General features: G+C 55.4%; 2 protein-coding genes across 5 annotated transcripts; one reads left to right on the forward strand and one right to left on the reverse strand.

The window, feature by feature from the left end:
• Positions 1 to 668: 668 nt before the first annotated feature.
• Positions 669 to 3,557, reverse strand: KISS1R (KISS1 receptor). The gene is made up of 5 exons (XM_054585336.1): positions 3,314 to 3,557; positions 2,431 to 2,555; positions 1,741 to 1,876; positions 1,274 to 1,506; positions 669 to 1,094 (listed from the first exon to the last, which is right to left on the reverse strand). The coding sequence occupies exons 1-5, from the start codon at positions 3,555 to 3,557 to the stop codon at positions 669 to 671; spliced, it is 1,164 nt and encodes a 387-aa protein (XP_054441311.1).
• Positions 3,558 to 6,452: 2,895 nt separating this feature from the next.
• R3HDM4 (R3H domain containing 4) lies at positions 6,453 to 15,007 on the forward strand. 4 transcript variants are annotated; one of them, XM_054585320.1, is made up of 8 exons: positions 6,453 to 6,575; positions 10,685 to 10,839; positions 11,244 to 11,368; positions 11,797 to 11,920; positions 12,074 to 12,159; positions 12,598 to 12,683; positions 12,765 to 12,851; positions 13,940 to 15,007. In XM_054585320.1, the coding sequence occupies exons 1-8, from the start codon at positions 6,493 to 6,495 to the stop codon at positions 14,094 to 14,096; spliced, it is 903 nt and encodes a 300-aa protein (XP_054441295.1). In that variant the 5' UTR covers positions 6,453 to 6,492; the 3' UTR covers positions 14,097 to 15,007. The 4 variants fall into 4 exon arrangements, with proteins under 4 accessions (XP_054441295.1, XP_054441297.1, XP_054441294.1 ...); XM_054585322.1 differs by having other exon boundaries at positions 12,765 to 12,820; XM_054585319.1 differs by lacking the exon at positions 6,453 to 6,575 and adding an exon at positions 8,449 to 8,606.
• Positions 15,008 to 16,455: the final 1,448 nt, after the last annotated feature.

Genomic DNA, 16,455 nt, shown 5'->3' on the forward strand with positions numbered 1-16,455 from the left:
AAGCCCAATGGCCCTCAGAGGAGCGCTCAGCCACTGGCCACTACAGCAAAGTCTTCTAACTGACTTCCTGGTCCAGCCAACACGACATGGTCACAGCACCGCCAGGCTGAGTCCCATCACCCCACAGAATAGTAAGAGATAATATATGGCTGCAGTTCTAAGACCCTCTGTTTGGGCTGGCTTGTTACACAGGGATCAGTCTGGACTCTTGCACAGCAGCTCTATGCACTGTGCCCCAGGGAGGTTTTCCCAGCCAGGATGCTAGACACTCACCAGGTACCAAAACAACCTGTTCCACCAATTTTAAGAGGCACAATGTATTCACATTTTAATTTCACTGACAATGGGATGAATCTTACAATTGTACAGTCAACTACGAGGCAGTGTGTAAAAACGTCTATTGAATCTATTGATGCTTCCGGGAACGTTTCAGACGGTGCCAGCATCAAAGCATCTTCAATTTCAGGAAATGTAGAAATAATCATCATGATAGCAAGACCAGCAAACATCACAGCCAATTTGTACCAGACGTTATAAGAGAACACAACATTTTCAAAAAGATTACCTTGGACAAAAATAAAGACATTAATAACAGAATAATGGCAGCTGCTGTTCAAGCAACACCTGTTCCCGAGGGGCCCACCTCCATCCATGCCGCCCGAGTCAGCTCAGGGAGGGGCAGCATGTTCCCTCAGGGCGCACAGCCCGCAGGGCCCGAACTCGCAGCTCCCGGGCTTCAGCGTTCTCGAGGTGGGGAGGGCGGTGTGGCCGGAGGGTCCCGGCGGCGGGGTACGCTGGGGGCGCGCAGGAGAGCAGGAGCAGACCCGGCGCAAGGCCTGACGGAAATGCGAGCCCAGGAACGCGTAGAGCAACGGGTTCAGGGCTGAGTTGCTGTAAGACATGCAGTGCGCCCAGATCTTGAGCGCGTAAGCTGCGTAGCTGCGCGGGTGCCAGGAGCCAGCCGGGCCCAGCGCCTGCAGCACCAGGAACAGCTGGATGGGGCCCCAGCAGGTAGCGAAGAGCAGAACCACGGCCGCCACCAGCCGTGACACCCTGGCCCGCACAGCGTCCGCTCGTTCCGCCAGCAGCTGCCCCTTGGGGGTGGGGGGAGGTGAAGGATGGGCTATGGGACACCCTCTCATGGTTCCCCTCCTTGGCCCCCTCAGATTCCCCCACTGGGTCACCTCCTTAGATTCCTCCGGATGTGCCTCCTCCCAGCTGGGTCTACCCTCTTCCCAGCTTGGCCGTGCCCCCCACCCACGCAGCGTCGCACCTGCAGGGCGCTGTCGGTAGGCGTCGGGAGCAGGGCAGCCCGGCCCAGGTGGCGAAGCATGGCCCCGTAGCAGGCACAGGTGGCGACCAGCGGCAGTAGGTAGAGTGCCAGCAGGTTGTAGAGCGCAAAGGCACGCTCGAGAGCGCGGCTGGGAAAGGCCTCGCTGCAGTAGGTGGGCGGCCCCAGCGAGAGGCGGTGCAGGGCGAGCACCGGAGCCGACACGGCTGCGGAGCCTGCACCACAGGCACAGCTGAAGGCCTTGCCAGGGGAAGAGGTGCACGAGAGGGCCAGGGCCCTTGTCTCCCAGGTGCCTCCCCAGTCTGCGCCCTCAGCGGTTCTTCACAGGGAGCGCTATTGGGCCCATTTCCCAGATGTACGACCGAGACCCAGAGAGGGGCGGTAAGTAGGAAGGTGCCAAGGGCAAGAGGACTTGTCCCCCCACCCGTGTGCCCCAGCGCTGCACTCACCCACCCAGATGCACAGGTTCACAAAGAGCGCCAGGCGGGGCGTGCGGCGGTGTAGGGCTCGAAGAGGGAACACTGTCACATACCAGCGGTCCACGCTCATGGCAGTCAGGGTGGCGCAGGTGGCCTGCACCGAGACCTGGGAGTGCTGGGAGCTGGTATGTGCCCCCTCCCCCTGCACCATCTGAGGTCTGCCTTGTCCGTGCCCACATTTTGAGTACCCCCCACAAAGACACACACACCTCTCTAACCACTCAGGCACATACAGGGTGTGTCCTGGGAGGGTCTTCAGGTGCCTCAAAATTGACGGGGCAGGAGAAGAGCTATACTAGACAGGACCCCAGGATGGTGGGGGCCTGAGAGGACCACTGCGGGGTCTGCTGAGACCCAGAGACTGAGACAGAGAGAGGCAGAGCCATCCTAGGGCAAGAACCTGGATCTCCCCCCCTGTGCCCATCACCGACTCCCAGTGCCTGTCTGTATCCTGTATCCCTCCCCACTGCCTGTGTCCTCTGCCCCCCCTCTGCCAAGGCTACACCTCCTCTTAGCCCCACCCACCAAATTCTATACCCACCCCCACCTTCTAGAGCTGGGGCCCATCCTCCCCTGCCCCAACCAAGGTCCAGCCCACCCACACACCCAGACCACACCCCGTGTGGTTCCCCAGCTCCTCTCCTCGAGCCCCCAGCTCACCTGCTGAATGTAGTTGACAAACTTGCACATGAAGTCACCCAGCACCCAGGCAGGCAGAGGGTAGAGCAGGGCAGTGAACGGCACACAGCACAGCAGGAAGGTCACATCTGTGGCTGCCAGGTTGGCTGCAAACAGATAATGTGGGAGCACCGGAGGTGAGGCCCTGGGCCTCAGCCATCCAGTGCTTCTGGTCCAGCTCCCTAGCACTCTTCTTTGTCTGAGTGACCAGTAGGACGGCTCCGGAAGGCTCACTGCATGCGCCCTCCAGTCTTCCCCTTTTACATTTCAAACATCCTCCTACATAGGTCTCATAACTATGCAACCTGATGGGGCCCTGCTCACCCCATCAGGTCTGGGAGAGCCTGAGCAGGCCCTGGCCTCTCTGGGACTCAGTTTACTCATCTGCAAATTGGAGACAGTGGTGCCCCCTCAACACCCACCATAGAATGGAGAACACTGCCTGAGCACTCGCCTGTGTAGTAGGCCGCCCCATCACATGAGTGTGCAAACCAGAGCCACTGTGGCAAAGAATGCAAACTAGGACCCAGGCAGGACAAGCAGTCCCTCTCCCCCTTGCTTTTCTTCATTGGATACTGTGACATAAGAACTACATTTAAATCAGACATCTACCTGGAGCGGCAGGGGCAAGCTCTCCAAGCCACACTCTCCAACCTCCCTTTTAACTACTGCGGCCCGGGCAGGCCCCCAGGAACCCTCCAATGCCAGAGTTTGCAACCTCTCACCTAAGGTGCAGGGACAACAGGAAAAGGACCGGAGACCTGCAAGGGAGAGACTCTTCCCTGGGAGGGCTCAGTGGCACCACTAAGAGGCCGGCTGTGGGAGTGGCAGGCGGGCAGGCACTGCGCGATGACTGGGTGCTCACCTATGTAGAAGTTGGTCACCGTGCGCATCTGCTTGTGGCGACAGATGACGAAAAGGACAAGCAAGTTCCCTGTCAGGCCGAGCAGCATCAGCACACCAAAGAAGAGCGGCACGAGCCAGGCATCCACGGGCCACAACGCAGGAGCCAGGCCGTCCGAGGCATTGGTGCCACAGCCTGGACAGCCAGATGCGTTGGCCAGTGCCCACCAGGACACGTTGGGCCCAGACTTGGCCAAGGTGCGCATGGCTTTGCAGCCCTCTTCCTACTGATTGCCCTCTGGGATTGCGCCCGGGGCTCTCCGTGGAGACCCTCTTCTTGGCCACCTGCTAGGATGCACCTGCAGAGCCTGAGAAAAGTCTAGGCTGGAAGCCTAGGCGGGATTTGGAGGGTGACTCCGCGGGCCTCAGCTGCGCCTCTGCTTGTGCAGCAGCCACCTAGCATTTATACCCGCTTCTTCCCTTGTCCCCTCCTTCCTGTCTCTCCTACAGCTGCTTGCCACTCCTTCCCCTGCTGGCACCCCCTCCATCCACCTGCACAGTAACCCTCTCCCCCATTCCCTCCTCCCGCTGAATGGTCAGGGCGAGAGCGCTGGAAGAGACGGACTGGAGGAGGGTTTGGGACGGAGCTGGGGTGGGGTCAGCTGTGTGGAGGCTGCTGTGGAAAGATCCAGCCTGACCAGGGGATACAGGCTCACAGCCCCAGGGTTCTGGGGGTTAGAAGATGCCTGTTCTCTCCTTGATGGATGTGGCTCAGTTGGTTGGGCGTCATCCCTTGAAGCAAAAAGTGGAGGGTTTGACTCCCAGGGTTCGACTCCCAGGGTTCGACTCCCAGCCAGTGCACATGCCTGGGTTGCAGATTCTGTCAGCCCTCAGTTGGGACGCATGCAAGAGGCAACCAGTTGATGTTTCTTTCTTGTACTGATGTTTCTCATTCTCTCTTGCTCTCTCCCTTCCCCTGCCTCTAAAAATAAATAAATAAAATCTTAAAAAAAACAATAGGGCACATAGACACCTGTGCCGCTGGTGGCAGGTACCAGGTGGTGGGCAGTTTACAAAGGGTACTGTTGATACCCAAAATCCACACTTAGAAATGGACCCCCAGGAACTAGCCAATGAGGCACACAACAATGTATTGGGATGGCACCATTGTGGAGCACTATGCAGCAGAGAAAAACAGTATCCTTTATATAAAAGACCAAAACAAGGAGGAGGGGAGAAAAGAATATATACGTATGGGTATCAAAGCACATCAACTATCTTCAAGGGTAAATACAAAGAGCCAGGGGGAGGGGAACATTTCCCTGTTCACCCTTTTTATACCTTCAAAGTTATTCTTGGCAAACCAGAATAAAAATCAAAACGGGAAGAAAAATCCATGCGGGGTGATAATGAGGGACAGGTTAGGGTGAAGAAACCCTCGGTCACCAGGTAGGTGTAGAGGAACTGTCTGGGGGAAGCTGCTGAGTTGAATGGGCCTGGGGGAGCATTCAGCAGGTGGCTGGACCTTCGAGGTGGGGGCCCTGGGGAGCAGCAGCAGCTCACTGACAGGCAGAGAGTCTGGGAGGATGTGAAGAAGGTGCAGTCCAGGCGTCCCAGGAAGTGAGGCCCCGTCAGGTCAAGGCCCAGGCTGCGTACTCTAGAATCGGCACATCATGGGCCAAAGCAGGAAGGCAAACATTTGTGGCCCCCAGAGCCCTCCCTCTCCTCACCCCTCCCTTCTCTCCTGACCTGTATCACTGTTGATTGCTTTTGCACCTTAGCACATTTATCTATAGTACTAGTTCTTTGGGATCTTTAAAAAAAAATTATTTATTTAGCCCTGCCTGGTGTGGTTTAGTGGATTGAGTGCCAGCCTGTGAACCAAGAAGTAGCCAGTTCGATTCCCAGTCAGGACACATGCCTGGGTTGCGGGCCAGGTCCCAGTTAGGGACCTGCGAGAGGCAACAGATTGATGTTTCTTTTTTTAAACATTTTTATTTATTTATTTTTAGAGGAAGGGGAAGGGAAGGAGAAAGAGAGGAAGAGAAACATTGATGTGTGAGAGAAATATCGATCAGTTACCTCTCACATCCTCCCAACTGGGGACCTAGCCTACAACACAGCCCCGTGTCCTAACCAGGAACAGAACCTAAGGACCTTTTGGTTCCCAGGCCGGCTCTCAATCTCCTGAGCCAGGGTGGGATTTTTTCATTGCTCCTCCTTTTTTCTCTTCTCCCCACCTTGTTCTCCATTTATTAACATTATTTGGTTATTGGTCCTGTACAATTCGCACCTGGCTGGGTCCGGCCAGTTACATCCCTGTGGTGTAGGTTCCCACTTTTCTTGTAGACTGAAGGGTGGGTTCTAGATTCTGAAGCAGGTTTGATTCTGTGCTGTAAGCCCTCCCATGGCTGCCCATTGCCCTCAGGACCCAAACTAAACCTGTCATCACAGGGCCAGCAGGCTCAGGGATCTGCTTCCTCCCCTGCCCCCTACTCATCTCCCTGCTCTGCCACTCTGGAGGTTATTGGCCCTTCCCTCTGCCTGGCATGCTAGTCCTGCTTTTGCAGATTGCCAGTCCCCTGCCCCGAGGCTCCTTTTCCCCACCCTGCTGGGTGAGGGAGGGGTCTGTCTTGGTCACTGCCGGGTCCGCAGAGCCCAGAAGCGGCCCCATGCAATTGGAGCCTTCTGTTAATGAATAAGCCCTACAAGGCAAAAGGTGTGGCGATGACGTCCTGATTTTAGAGATGAGTAAACTGAGGCACCCAGCTGGTGCTCCAGGGGCGACACTTTAATGAAAGACTGGGAGGTGGCTGGAAGCAAAAGGCCCCGTGGGGGCTGAGTGGAGGAGGAGTACGGGTCCTTTCATCTTTCCATTGCCTCGGAAAAGGACGTCCCCTCCCGTCCCCCTTACTCAAGCCTCAGTTTCTCATTCCTCAGGGCTGGGTGTCCCGCTATGCCCGCAGCCTGGGTTTGTGGCCGCCAATCCCCCACCCCCAAGTCAGTTTCTCCTTAGGTACCCCGAAGGCTGGGTGTCCCCTCCAACCGCAGCCTGGGGTCTGGCCGCCTGCCAGGAGCGGTCCCCGCCCCGCGCGACCAGCCTCCAAGATCCGCCCCGGCCCGCCTCTGGGCGTCCGTCACTTCCTGCCCGGTCCAGAGAAGGCCTTGCCACCTGGCGGCGTCGACGGCGACATTTGAGCTATGGTCGCGCTGGAGAACCCCGAGGGCTGCTCAGAGGAGTTGGTGGCAACGGCAGGGGTCGTTCCGGGCAGGCGGCAGACGCAGTGAGCGTGGTGGGGAGGGCGGGTTGCGCCCCTGCCACGGCGGCGCTGGGGTTCCCTCCCCTCAACGCCCTTCCCAGCTGCAGCCCCAAGCCCGCCCCGCCTCCGTGATACCCCCTAGACGCGGGTGGAATGGGGGACTTATTGTTACCCCGTATTTACCCGGAGAAATCTCATTCTCGACACACCCCGGTATTTGCTGGGTGGAAGGGGCAGACCCCGATTGTGGGTTTAAGAACCCTGGGGGCCCTAGAGTCTCGGGTACTGGACCGTCTGGGGGTCCTGTGCGCCTGTTACCCCTCGGGTGAGGCGACCGCTATGTGGTGTCCTCCGGGTTTTTACCCACACGCAGTGTTCCTTTCCCCAGGCTGTGTAGTTACCCCATAGCTTGGGCTGGATCCCCGGCTGAGTTATCAACCCCACTCCTGAGTGCACAGGGCTGTGGTTTATCTCTGTCTACATACCCAGATTAACGGGGCTGGTGGGTGTTTTAAAACCGGAGCCTGTCTGCCCTGGGGCGGGGGGGGGGGGGGAGGCTGGAAGCAGGTGGAGAGACCCTGTATAGTTGTAGACCCCCCCCCCATATGAGTGTGGATCCCTTGGGTCGCAGATTCCCTTTGAACCCTGGTGTTGTAGAAACCTATGTGCTCTGCCCTTCCGTGCCTCAGTTTCCCCACTTGTAAAATGAGATAATAACAGCGGCCTCTTCCCTGAGTGGCTGGGGGATCAGTGACCCTGTGCCCTCTGTGCCCCTGAGGTGCCCAGCACTGGAGTGTCCATTCTTTAATTATCTTAAACATCTATTATTATTTTTAAAGGATTTTATCATTTTATTATTATTATACTTATTTATTGTTATTTATTTATTTTAAAATTTTTATTTATTTAGAGAAAGGGGAAGGTATGGAGAAAAAGAGGGAAAGAAACATTGATGTGAGAGAGAAACACGGATTGGTTGCCTGCCTATCAAATGCACCCCAGCCAGGGACCAAACCCATGACCCATGCATGTGCCCTGACTGGAATTGAACCCACAACCTTTTGTTTTGTGGAACGATGGCTAACAAACTGAGTCACATTGACCAGGGCTATTGCAATTTATTATTACCTAATGTTTTTTTCCTCTGGGCATTTACCAGGTGCCCTGCTGGTCCCTACAGATGGGCATGTACCAGAAAGAGACAATACCTCTTTTAAGAGGCATTAAACACCCAAAATGGGTATCTACCTGCCTGGTGTGTACCTTTCACCTGAACAGGGTGCCCCCTACCTCTGAGTTTTGGGGGGTGCGGCCACTGCTGGATGGAGGACTCAGTTGGCCCCACCCAGTCTGAGTCACCTCTGCCCTGAACCCTCTTGATTTCCTTGCTAAGGAAGTAGGTTCCTTTCTTGCCTGTTACTGGGGGAGGGGATGGGACAGGTCAGAGAAGGTGGTTTTTCCCCAGGGCAGCGACTGTCAAAATTCCCCATTTCAGGGAACAGAATTGGGGGCAATGGAATCTGGTCCCCCCCAATCCAACCTGACTTAGCAACCATTCACCATTGGGCCTGTCCAGGAAGCCTCAGGTGCCCCGTCTGGGTCCTCAGTCTTCCAATCTGTAAAGTGGTTTCTGGGTGGCATGGGGAGCAGATGAATTGGCCCTTGAATGTGTAAACAAGCAGCTATTGAGCACCTGCTGTGGGCCTGGTGTTGGGGACACAAGGGAGACCAACGCCACCTCACCCTGCACCACCTCACCCTGCTTCCTCTTCGCACAGGAAGGTGAGGATTAAGGAGTAAACAAATACACGGATTAGCTGATTTCGGGTGTCAACTGGTGAAACAGGCAAACTGGGCTGATTGGGCTAGTGGGGGGCGGGGCCATTTCCAGGGAGGTGACATTTGAGCAGAGGCCAGAAGGAGGTGAGAAATGGTGCTTCAGGCAGAGGGCTCAGCATGTGCAAGGATCCTGAGGTGGGTCATTTCTGGCCAGTCTGAGGCACATAGAAGGACCGATGTGGCCGGAGCAGAGGAAGCCCTCAGGGGAGAGATGGGGTAAGGCACTGATGTTTTGCCATATAGAGATATTTTATATAAAGTTTATATTGATATCCAACACCCCTCCTCCAGCCTTTATTACAACTCTGACTTGCTAGGTAATTGTGCCCTGCTCCCTTTATGCCCTGTCCTCTCTGTGTCTTGAGTCGGGGTGGGATGGGGTGGGATCTGGCCACATTTTCTTATCTCCTGCTGGAATCTGGTTGAAGTCAGCAAACTTGAATTGACTGTGGACTCACTTTCTAGTACTCAACTCAGTGCTTGAGGCCCACAAGAGCCCCCTGAATGCCTCTGAGACCAGGCACAGATGATGTGATCTGGGTACAGGACAGGCAGGGCCTCCAGTGCCAGGTCAAGGGAGGGCTGGTCCTTGCCCTGAGGGTGCTGGGGAGCCATGGGTGGTGGTGGAGCAGAGGAGGGACCAGTTGGGTCTTGCACTTTGCTACATGCACTTTGGTTGGGGGAGCCCACCACAGATTTCTGTGGACCTACAAATGAAGCAGGAGGCTTCCTTCTGTTGGGATGGGGGTCCTGTTCAGGCTCAGGTGCAAATCTTAGCTCTGCTTCTATTCTGGAGGTGCCAAGGAGCCCCATTTCTTAGAACCCCATGCCCTGAGGGCTGGAGCTCTCTTGCTGAGTCCTGCCCTGCTCTGATGTCCCCTGACAGCTCTCCCTGGATGTGGCTTCTGTTATCGGCCCAACCAGGCTTCCATCCTGGACTCTGTCCAGCTCCTGGAGTGGAGACATGGGCACTGGCGCCCCAGGGAGGCCATGGGTGAATCTGGGGCTGGGGGTGGGGGTTCTGGGGCGTCTGGAAGGCAACTCTCAGGTCGGATTCTGTGCTGACCTAACATGCGAACGTTCAACCCAGGGATGTTGCTATGATCATTGGTGTGGCTGCGGGGAAGACTCTACATCACGGGAGGAAACCAAGCAGATGGGGACTGGGTTGCCAGGGCTGGGTGCCTGTTCCAGCCTCTCTTGGCTTTGAGCGGCCTTTCCCAGACTCACAAGCACCCACAGGAATTTTCTGGGACATCTGATCCAGCAGCTATTTTTTTGAGCACCTACTGTGTGACTGCCCAAGTGGAAGTTGTGACCTAGTGGGAGAGGCAAGCAGCCACCAGTGGAGTAGAATGTACGGTGATCAGAAAGCCCAAGGGGTAAGGTACTAAAAAGTTGTGGTTTCACTGAGGAGATTTCAACAGAAGCCAAAAGGAAGTGAGCCAGTGAGCCTCAGAGTCTAGGGGATTGTGCACCTGGCATAAGGCGCCGCCAGCGCAAAGGCCCAGAGGCGGGACTGTGCCTAGCTTACTAGAGGAGCCAGGAGATGGCTGGAGTAGAGCGAATGAGGGGAAGGGAGTTAGGACACAGGGAGGCACCCTTTAAGGGCCAGAATCCACCATTGCCCCGCAAGGTGATGGTTTCCAAGCGGGGCGGGGACCATCCTATGTTTTGGGATTGTCAGGGGCTGACCAGGAAGGCCTAGAAACTTCTCCTTGCCAGGAAGTTTTCATCTAAGAGCCCCCTGCTGTTCCCCTGCACCTGGCCTGTGTGTCCCCAGCAGGAGGCTTGGCACTGCTAATCCATCTCCATAGTTAGTGCCATTTGCTCTGAGCAGGGCTGATTAACTTGGGGGGGGCACTCCAGCCCCTTCCCTGGTCCTGGCAGCTGGGTTCAGGTGAATCATGTCTTTGAGAAACTGCCAGAGGATGGTGGTGTTCAAATCCTGTACACTCTGGGCCTTGTTGGCTTGTAGCTGAAATCTGGAAGCCTGGGGGAGGGAGGAACAGCTTTTCTCAGCCACCCACCCAATGTGTGAATTCAGGCAAGTGTCTCCTCTGAGCCTCAGTTTACTAATCTGTCATCACAATTATGCTCGCCTTTTCAGTGATGTGACAATGAAATTTTAATGGTCCGTAGCTACACACGTGGCAGAGGTTGAGCTCCCTATTGCTGAGGGAAACCGAGCAGGTGATGGCTATGGTAGAATGGCAGTGGTAGGGCTCTTCCTGGGGATCTTGGCCTGTCTTGGCCCTGAGGACTGCCCCCGACTCCCCAACCCCTACCCACAGGCACCTTCCAGGATGCTTGCCCACTCTAGCTGGCTCCCAGGTGAAGAGGTTCTCAGCCTCCAAGCGGAAGCAGCACTTCATCAACCAGGCTGTGCGGAACTCAGACCTTGTACCCAAGGCCAAGGGGCGGAAGAGCCTCCAGCGCTTGGAAAACAGTGAGTGAGCAGGGGTCAGGGGCACCTCCTGGTGGTTGCTAGGCCTCAGATGTGAACTGTGTGCATGTGGAAATTATCTGTTATCCTTACCATGAGGCTCGCCCTGAGCTGGGCAGTGATGGAGCTGGACCACAGGGAGCTTTGGGCGTTGGAGCTTGGGCTTTAAAGGGTGTGTAGGAGTTCAACAAGGCTGGAGGAGGTAGGAGGAATTCTGGAGGCAGGATGGTTTCTATTCCTTCTGGGAAAGGCAGTTGGAGTGTGGAGGTGGGGAGGCTGGTACGAGCCAGAGAGTAAAGACCATAAATAGAGAGGAAGGAAGAGGAAAGATATTCCACCAGTATCCATGGAGCCTGGGGGACCCCAAATGCCACACCCCAGCCCAGAGACCATCTCTTTCCATCTAGCCCAGTACCTTCTGACCCTGCTGGAGACAGATGGGGGCACACTTGGTCCGGAGGATGGGGACCTGGCACCCCCCGCAGCACCCGGCATCTTTGCAGAGGCCTGCAACAATGAGACCTATGTAGAGGTGGGGTCCCTTACCCCCTTGCTTGCTCCATCTGCTCCGGCCACACTAGCTTCCGTGTTTCTGTTCTGGCTGTCAGTACCAGGCGCTGCCCGTGCTAGTGCCTCCTCCAGGAGTACCCACCCACCTCTGGTACCATGATAAATGCCCCTTCAATCTCCTTCAGGGTCCCCAGACAAGGCCAGACCCCCCACCCCATCCCAGAACCTCCCAGCACCCATGATTCATCTGCTTATACTTATAGATACCCTTCCCTAGACAAGCGGGTCCTCAGAGTACCCCATGAGCTCCTGGCGGGTCCAGCAGGCAAAGGTGTCCACAAGGAGTATTTCCATGCACTTTGTGACCGCCTGTGTGCTTTGGCCAGATGGGGAAACTGAGGCCCAGAAACACACTGTCATCAGCTCAGGGTCTATCTGCCTCTGTTCCAGGTCTGGAATGACTTCATGAACCGCTCTGGGGAGGAGCAGGAGCGGGTTCTCCAATACCTGGAGGATGAGGGCAAGAGCAAGGCACGGCGGAGGGGGCCTAACCGGGGCGAGGACCAGAGGAAAGGTGCGGCCTGCATGGGGTGGACAGGGAGCCAGACATGTGGATTGGGTGCTGGCCTAGTATGTGGGGTGGTACGTGGGACAGCTGGGGCGGAGCCTGGCAGGGGCAGGCAGGCTTTTTGCTTTAGCTGCTGCCCCAAGCCTTGGACTCTTGCAGAATACCCTGCCTACACCCCACGAGAGTGCTTCCAGCGCATCAGCCGGCGTCTACGAGCTGTTCTCAAGCGGAGCCGCATCCCCATGGTGAGCACTAGGCTGGGCGTATCTCTTCCTATCCGCCTGTTTCAACTTTTCAATGCGGGGTGGTGTGAGGGGACACCAGTTACCTAATGTGCATGCTGTGGTGGAGACAGGGCAGGATACACACCATTGTGATCAGAACGCAGGACCCAGGCCTGGTCAAGGGCCCTCCTTGAGGGTGGGAGGATCAGGGGCAGTGAAGGTGGACCCTGCAGGATGTGTAGGAGTTCACCAGGCAGAAGGTGCAGGCATTCAAAAGTATGGAGATTTCTAAGTGCCTGGAATTCTTGGAACCAGTTAAGTAGCCTCATGTTGCTGGTCAGAGGCCACATTTGAACTCACGGCTTTGAGCTCTGGAGGCTGTCCTGGGCATAGGGGAGCCTAGACAGCCCATCCAAGACCCCAAAGTTGGCCTGACCCCTGGGCCTGTCTCTCCTGCAGGAAACGCTGGAGACCTGGGAGGAGCGGCTACTGAGGTTCTTTTCCGTGTCCCCCCAGGCTGTGTACACAGCCATGCTGGACAACAGGTGACTGGTGGGGGTAGGCGCAGCAAGCTCCCCGGGTGGCTGGTTCTAGCCCATGGCCACTCACCGCTCATTCCTCCACAGCTTCGAGAGGCTCCTACTCCATGCTGTCTGCCAGTACATGGACCTCATCTCAGCCAGTACGTGTCTGGCAGCCCCAGGACCCTCCCAGTGAGCCAATTCTGCCTGGGGAAACTGAGGCTACCTGGGGTTTGCTTACTCAGTGGGAGGTTTCTGGAAGCAAGGAGCGGGGGTGAGGCACAGCTTGAGCAAAGCGGTGGCAGTGGGTGCTGTGTTAATAGTGGGAGGCTTGTTAATTCATCAGAGGTTCCTGTGTGATGGTGTGTGCATAGACCTCCCTCCATCCACACCTTCAGGGCCAGGGGGAAAGAAAGAAGGGCTTATGTGGGGGTGATGAAGCTGAGCCTCGAAGGGCCCTAATATAACATGAGGGGATCCCAGTATCCGCAGGGTCCTCATTCATCCATAGTACCCTCCACTGTGCCACACATGATTTCTGGCAAGTGCCCCCTCCCAGAGCCTGTGCCCCCACTTACAAAAGGGGGCGGTCTCAGGACACAGCCCTATAGGGAGGGTGCTTACAGGCCACTGCTGACCCTGGGCACCCCATTGAGTCCTCACTCCACACACCTGTCTTTCTGCCTGCCTCTCCATTTCCTACTCAGAGTTTCTGAGGAGACAGTTCCCATGGCAACCCCAGGATGGTTCATCCCTCGGTGGGAAAGCAGCAAGCAGCCCTCACGCTTCCCTTTGTTCCCACAGATTCAGGATGGAGGGGCTGGGGTGGGGGTTGCTGCTTCTCTGCTGGAGTCCAGCTGCTGTTGCCTGAACACTGAGGAGGAAGGGCCCTTGGCAAGATGGGGAAAAGAGAGAGGGGACAGCTGCGCAGAAGCCTCCAGGGGGGACTGAGCTTCAGAGTCAGCCCTAGGGCAGGGAGGGAAGGAGGAGACCAGGGAGGAGGCAGGATACTTGTTCAGGGCCAGGAGTTCTCCCTTGGCCTCTGGCCTGCGTGTCTCAGGGCGTCCTTTTCAACATAGAATAAGGAACAGAAAGGATGAAACGGGTTGCAGATGGAGGTTCTCATGGAGCTGTACCTGTTTTCCTGAGCCCGTCATGGTCATCCAGACCCCAAGTGCCAGCTCGCTGTGACCTCCAGGGAAGAGCCAAAGGCACAGCACCTATGTGTGCCACAACTCTTGCATTCCTTTCATTTTTGCCCCACTGGTCACCTCTTACAGGTGCCAACCTGGAGGGCAAAAGGCAGATGAAGGTCAGCAATCGGCACCTGGACTTCCTCCCCCCCGGGCTGCTCCTGTCCGCTTACCTGGAGCAACGCAGCTGATGCCAGCTCACCTGCCCCCCTTTCCCATCAAGACTTCCCCTACAACCCACTAAAATGTTTGCTAATTTAGAGTTTGTCCTTGGAAATGTGCTCTCCCCCATGGGGTAGCACTCTCACACTGGCCCTGTCCCATCCCAGTTCTTCCAGGTAAATGCTGGCAGCTGGAGCTACCCCAGACTATGCCAGGCCCATAGCTTCCCGCTCTGGTACTTGTATTTGGGTGGGGAGACCTGGCCTGTTCACTTTCATATTCCTTCTTTGGTCAGCTTTTTCAGCCCAGTCTGAAGCCTAAGCAAGGAGGAAGAGGCTAGGGGTGTTTTTGTTTTTGTTTTTGTTTTTAATTTTTTAATCACTTTTAATGAATTTGGCATGATATGTAGATTTTTAAATTTCCCTTTTGGGAAGAAAAACCAAATACTTGCCCCAACTGATAAATCGGGGAGCTTTGTTCTAGTCTCTGCTTGACCTCCCTCCCAATTTTTGGCTAGAATTGGGGGGGGGGTCTCTGGGGTGCTGCCCCTTACTCCAGGAGCATTACGTGTTTTGTGTGTGTGTATGCATGAATATGCGTGCTGATGTCCTGGACAGGACAGAAGCTGTGTCTTACCGGCTGGTTTTACCTTCTTTTTGGAATGCGTGTTTTCCTCCCCTGGTGCCTTTTGGCAGCTCTTGGGGCCCTGCCTGCTCTGCAACCCCTCTTCCCAGTTTCTCTCCCTCTCTCCATCCTGCGGGTCCAGGACTTCCTGCCAGAAGCCTCTGCCCTCTTACTACCACGTTCCCCTCTCCATGTCTCTTCAACTCCCACCACCCAGCCTGACCCTGGCCTGTTGCTTTGGGGTGTCCTCATGCTGGTCACCCTGACCTGGGCCATAAGAGCAGGCTGGGGGACCCCCTCCCTTTACTCCTGTGTGTGTGGCTAGTTGTGCTTTGGGAAAAGTGGAGAATTCAATAAATTTCTGGTGCTCTGGTCTCCAGATGTAGTTTTCTTTTGGGGTAGGACTGGGGACATGATAAGTGCTCAGGATGCACTTGGGTCCTGGTCACTGAGGGATGTGGGCCTGGAGGAGGGCCTTTCCACTCAGTGACATCCAAAGGGTAAGGCACAGGATGGGGAGACTGCTGGGGGCATCTGGGTTTTGGCTTTGCTGCCCTGGCCCCTGCTGGGTGCCCAGGCTCCAACACTAGCTCCACCACTTCCTAGTTGTATGACCTCCAAAATGTCACTCGTGTGAAGTTCCTGGGGCAGCTGCACAGAACACCACACACTGCAGTAAAATAACCTACCCTTAGGCTGAAAACAACAGGGGTTGCTGTCTCCCAGCCCTGAAGGCCAGAAGTCCAAGCTTAAGAGTGTCACAAGGCATTGCTTCCAACCTCTCCCATCTCCTAGTGGCTCTGGTGTCCCTTAGTTCCACCTCCCTGAGGTTCAGAGAGTTTTAACTATGGGGAATGTTGTAGAGGAGGTTTGTCTAGTTTCACCCATGTATGAGTTTATTCAATCATTGGTATCAGTGTGAAGGCATGTGTATTTACTTCCTACTTTGGGTTTTAATGCAGTATTACTTGATTTTGTTGCAGAAATGTTTTCAGGTTTAGCTGCTCTCAGTAGACTCCTGTGTCTCTTTAGGGTCTCCCATCATTGTGGGTTTTTTATTTATTGAGCACGGTCCTGAATTCCTGCCATTGCACGATGCTTAGGCTGGGCTGACATATTTATTTGTCCAAGAAGCCCAGTTCCTTCTATCAGGGTACTGTGTTAGACCACCAGTGTGCGCTGGGTGCACTGTATTCCATTTTAACATACCTTCAAGTAGTTTTATAGGTAGACACTAAATAACGGAAATCCAAATGGCAAGTAATGAGGACAAAAGGAGATATCTGAACAACAAGCTTGGAGGCTCCCATCTGCAAAGGGGATCTATCTTCAGGTTCCCAGAAGACAGGACTGGGCCTCAGGGCCCCACTGGGCTGTGTGAAGTTCTTCTTGCTCACTTCCTCAGCTCAGTTCCCAGGCTGCATATTCAGGTCTTTGTCCAGGTGGTGTCTTCTGCCTGGTCACCCTCCTCTGAAATCCCAGGAGGTCTTCCTAGGGAAGATCCTCCAAACTCGAGCATCTAGTAAGAATAGAAGCAGCTTTCCGAAGAGGAATTGGGGAAGGGTTTCGAATCCGGATGGTTGGGTAAGTCACCTCGGCTACCAGCGCCTGTCTCCCCACTTGTAAACAATACAAAAGTATGCAAATACAGACTGGAACCAGCTTTTGTAGAAGCTGAGAATGGGGTTTGAGTTTGGGAGAGTCCTTGACTAAGGCACTTACTTTCTCACCCAGCCTGTTCCCCCAGCCACGGATTTTAGGAAAGCAAAATGCAGGACTCTTCTCGAATTTACGTGTTATCCTTGCGCAGGTGATAC

This window comes from Pteronotus mesoamericanus, unplaced genomic scaffold (genome assembly GCF_021234165.1).
Source record: "Pteronotus mesoamericanus isolate MK-2021 breed Mesoamerican mustached bat unplaced genomic scaffold, CSHL_Meso_final contig_835, whole genome shotgun sequence".
NCBI lineage: Eukaryota > Metazoa > Chordata > Mammalia > Chiroptera > Mormoopidae > Pteronotus > Pteronotus mesoamericanus.

Bases quoted from the DNA above. Each gene is read 5' to 3' on its own strand.
- KISS1R (XM_054585336.1), bottom strand. From the start codon at position 3,557: ATGCGCACCTTGGCCAAGTCTGGGCCCAACGTGTCCTGGTGGGCACTG. The intron at 2,556-3,313 runs GTGAGCACCCAG...ATCTGTTTGCAG, and splicing joins GGTGACCAACTTCTACATAG to CCAACCTGGCAGCCACAGAT. The intron at 1,507-1,740 runs GTGAGTGCAGCG...CCTGTGGTGCAG, and splicing joins GAACCTGTGCATCTGGGTGG to GCTCCGCAGCCGTGTCGGCT.
- R3HDM4 (XM_054585319.1), top strand. From the start codon at position 8,482: ATGGTGCTTCAGGCAGAGGGCTCAGCATGTGCAAGGATCCTGAGGTGG. The intron at 11,921-12,073 runs GTGCGGCCTGCA...GGACTCTTGCAG, and splicing joins GGGCGAGGACCAGAGGAAAG to AATACCCTGCCTACACCCCA. The intron at 12,684-12,764 runs GTGACTGGTGGG...ATTCCTCCACAG, and splicing joins ACAGCCATGCTGGACAACAG to CTTCGAGAGGCTCCTACTCC.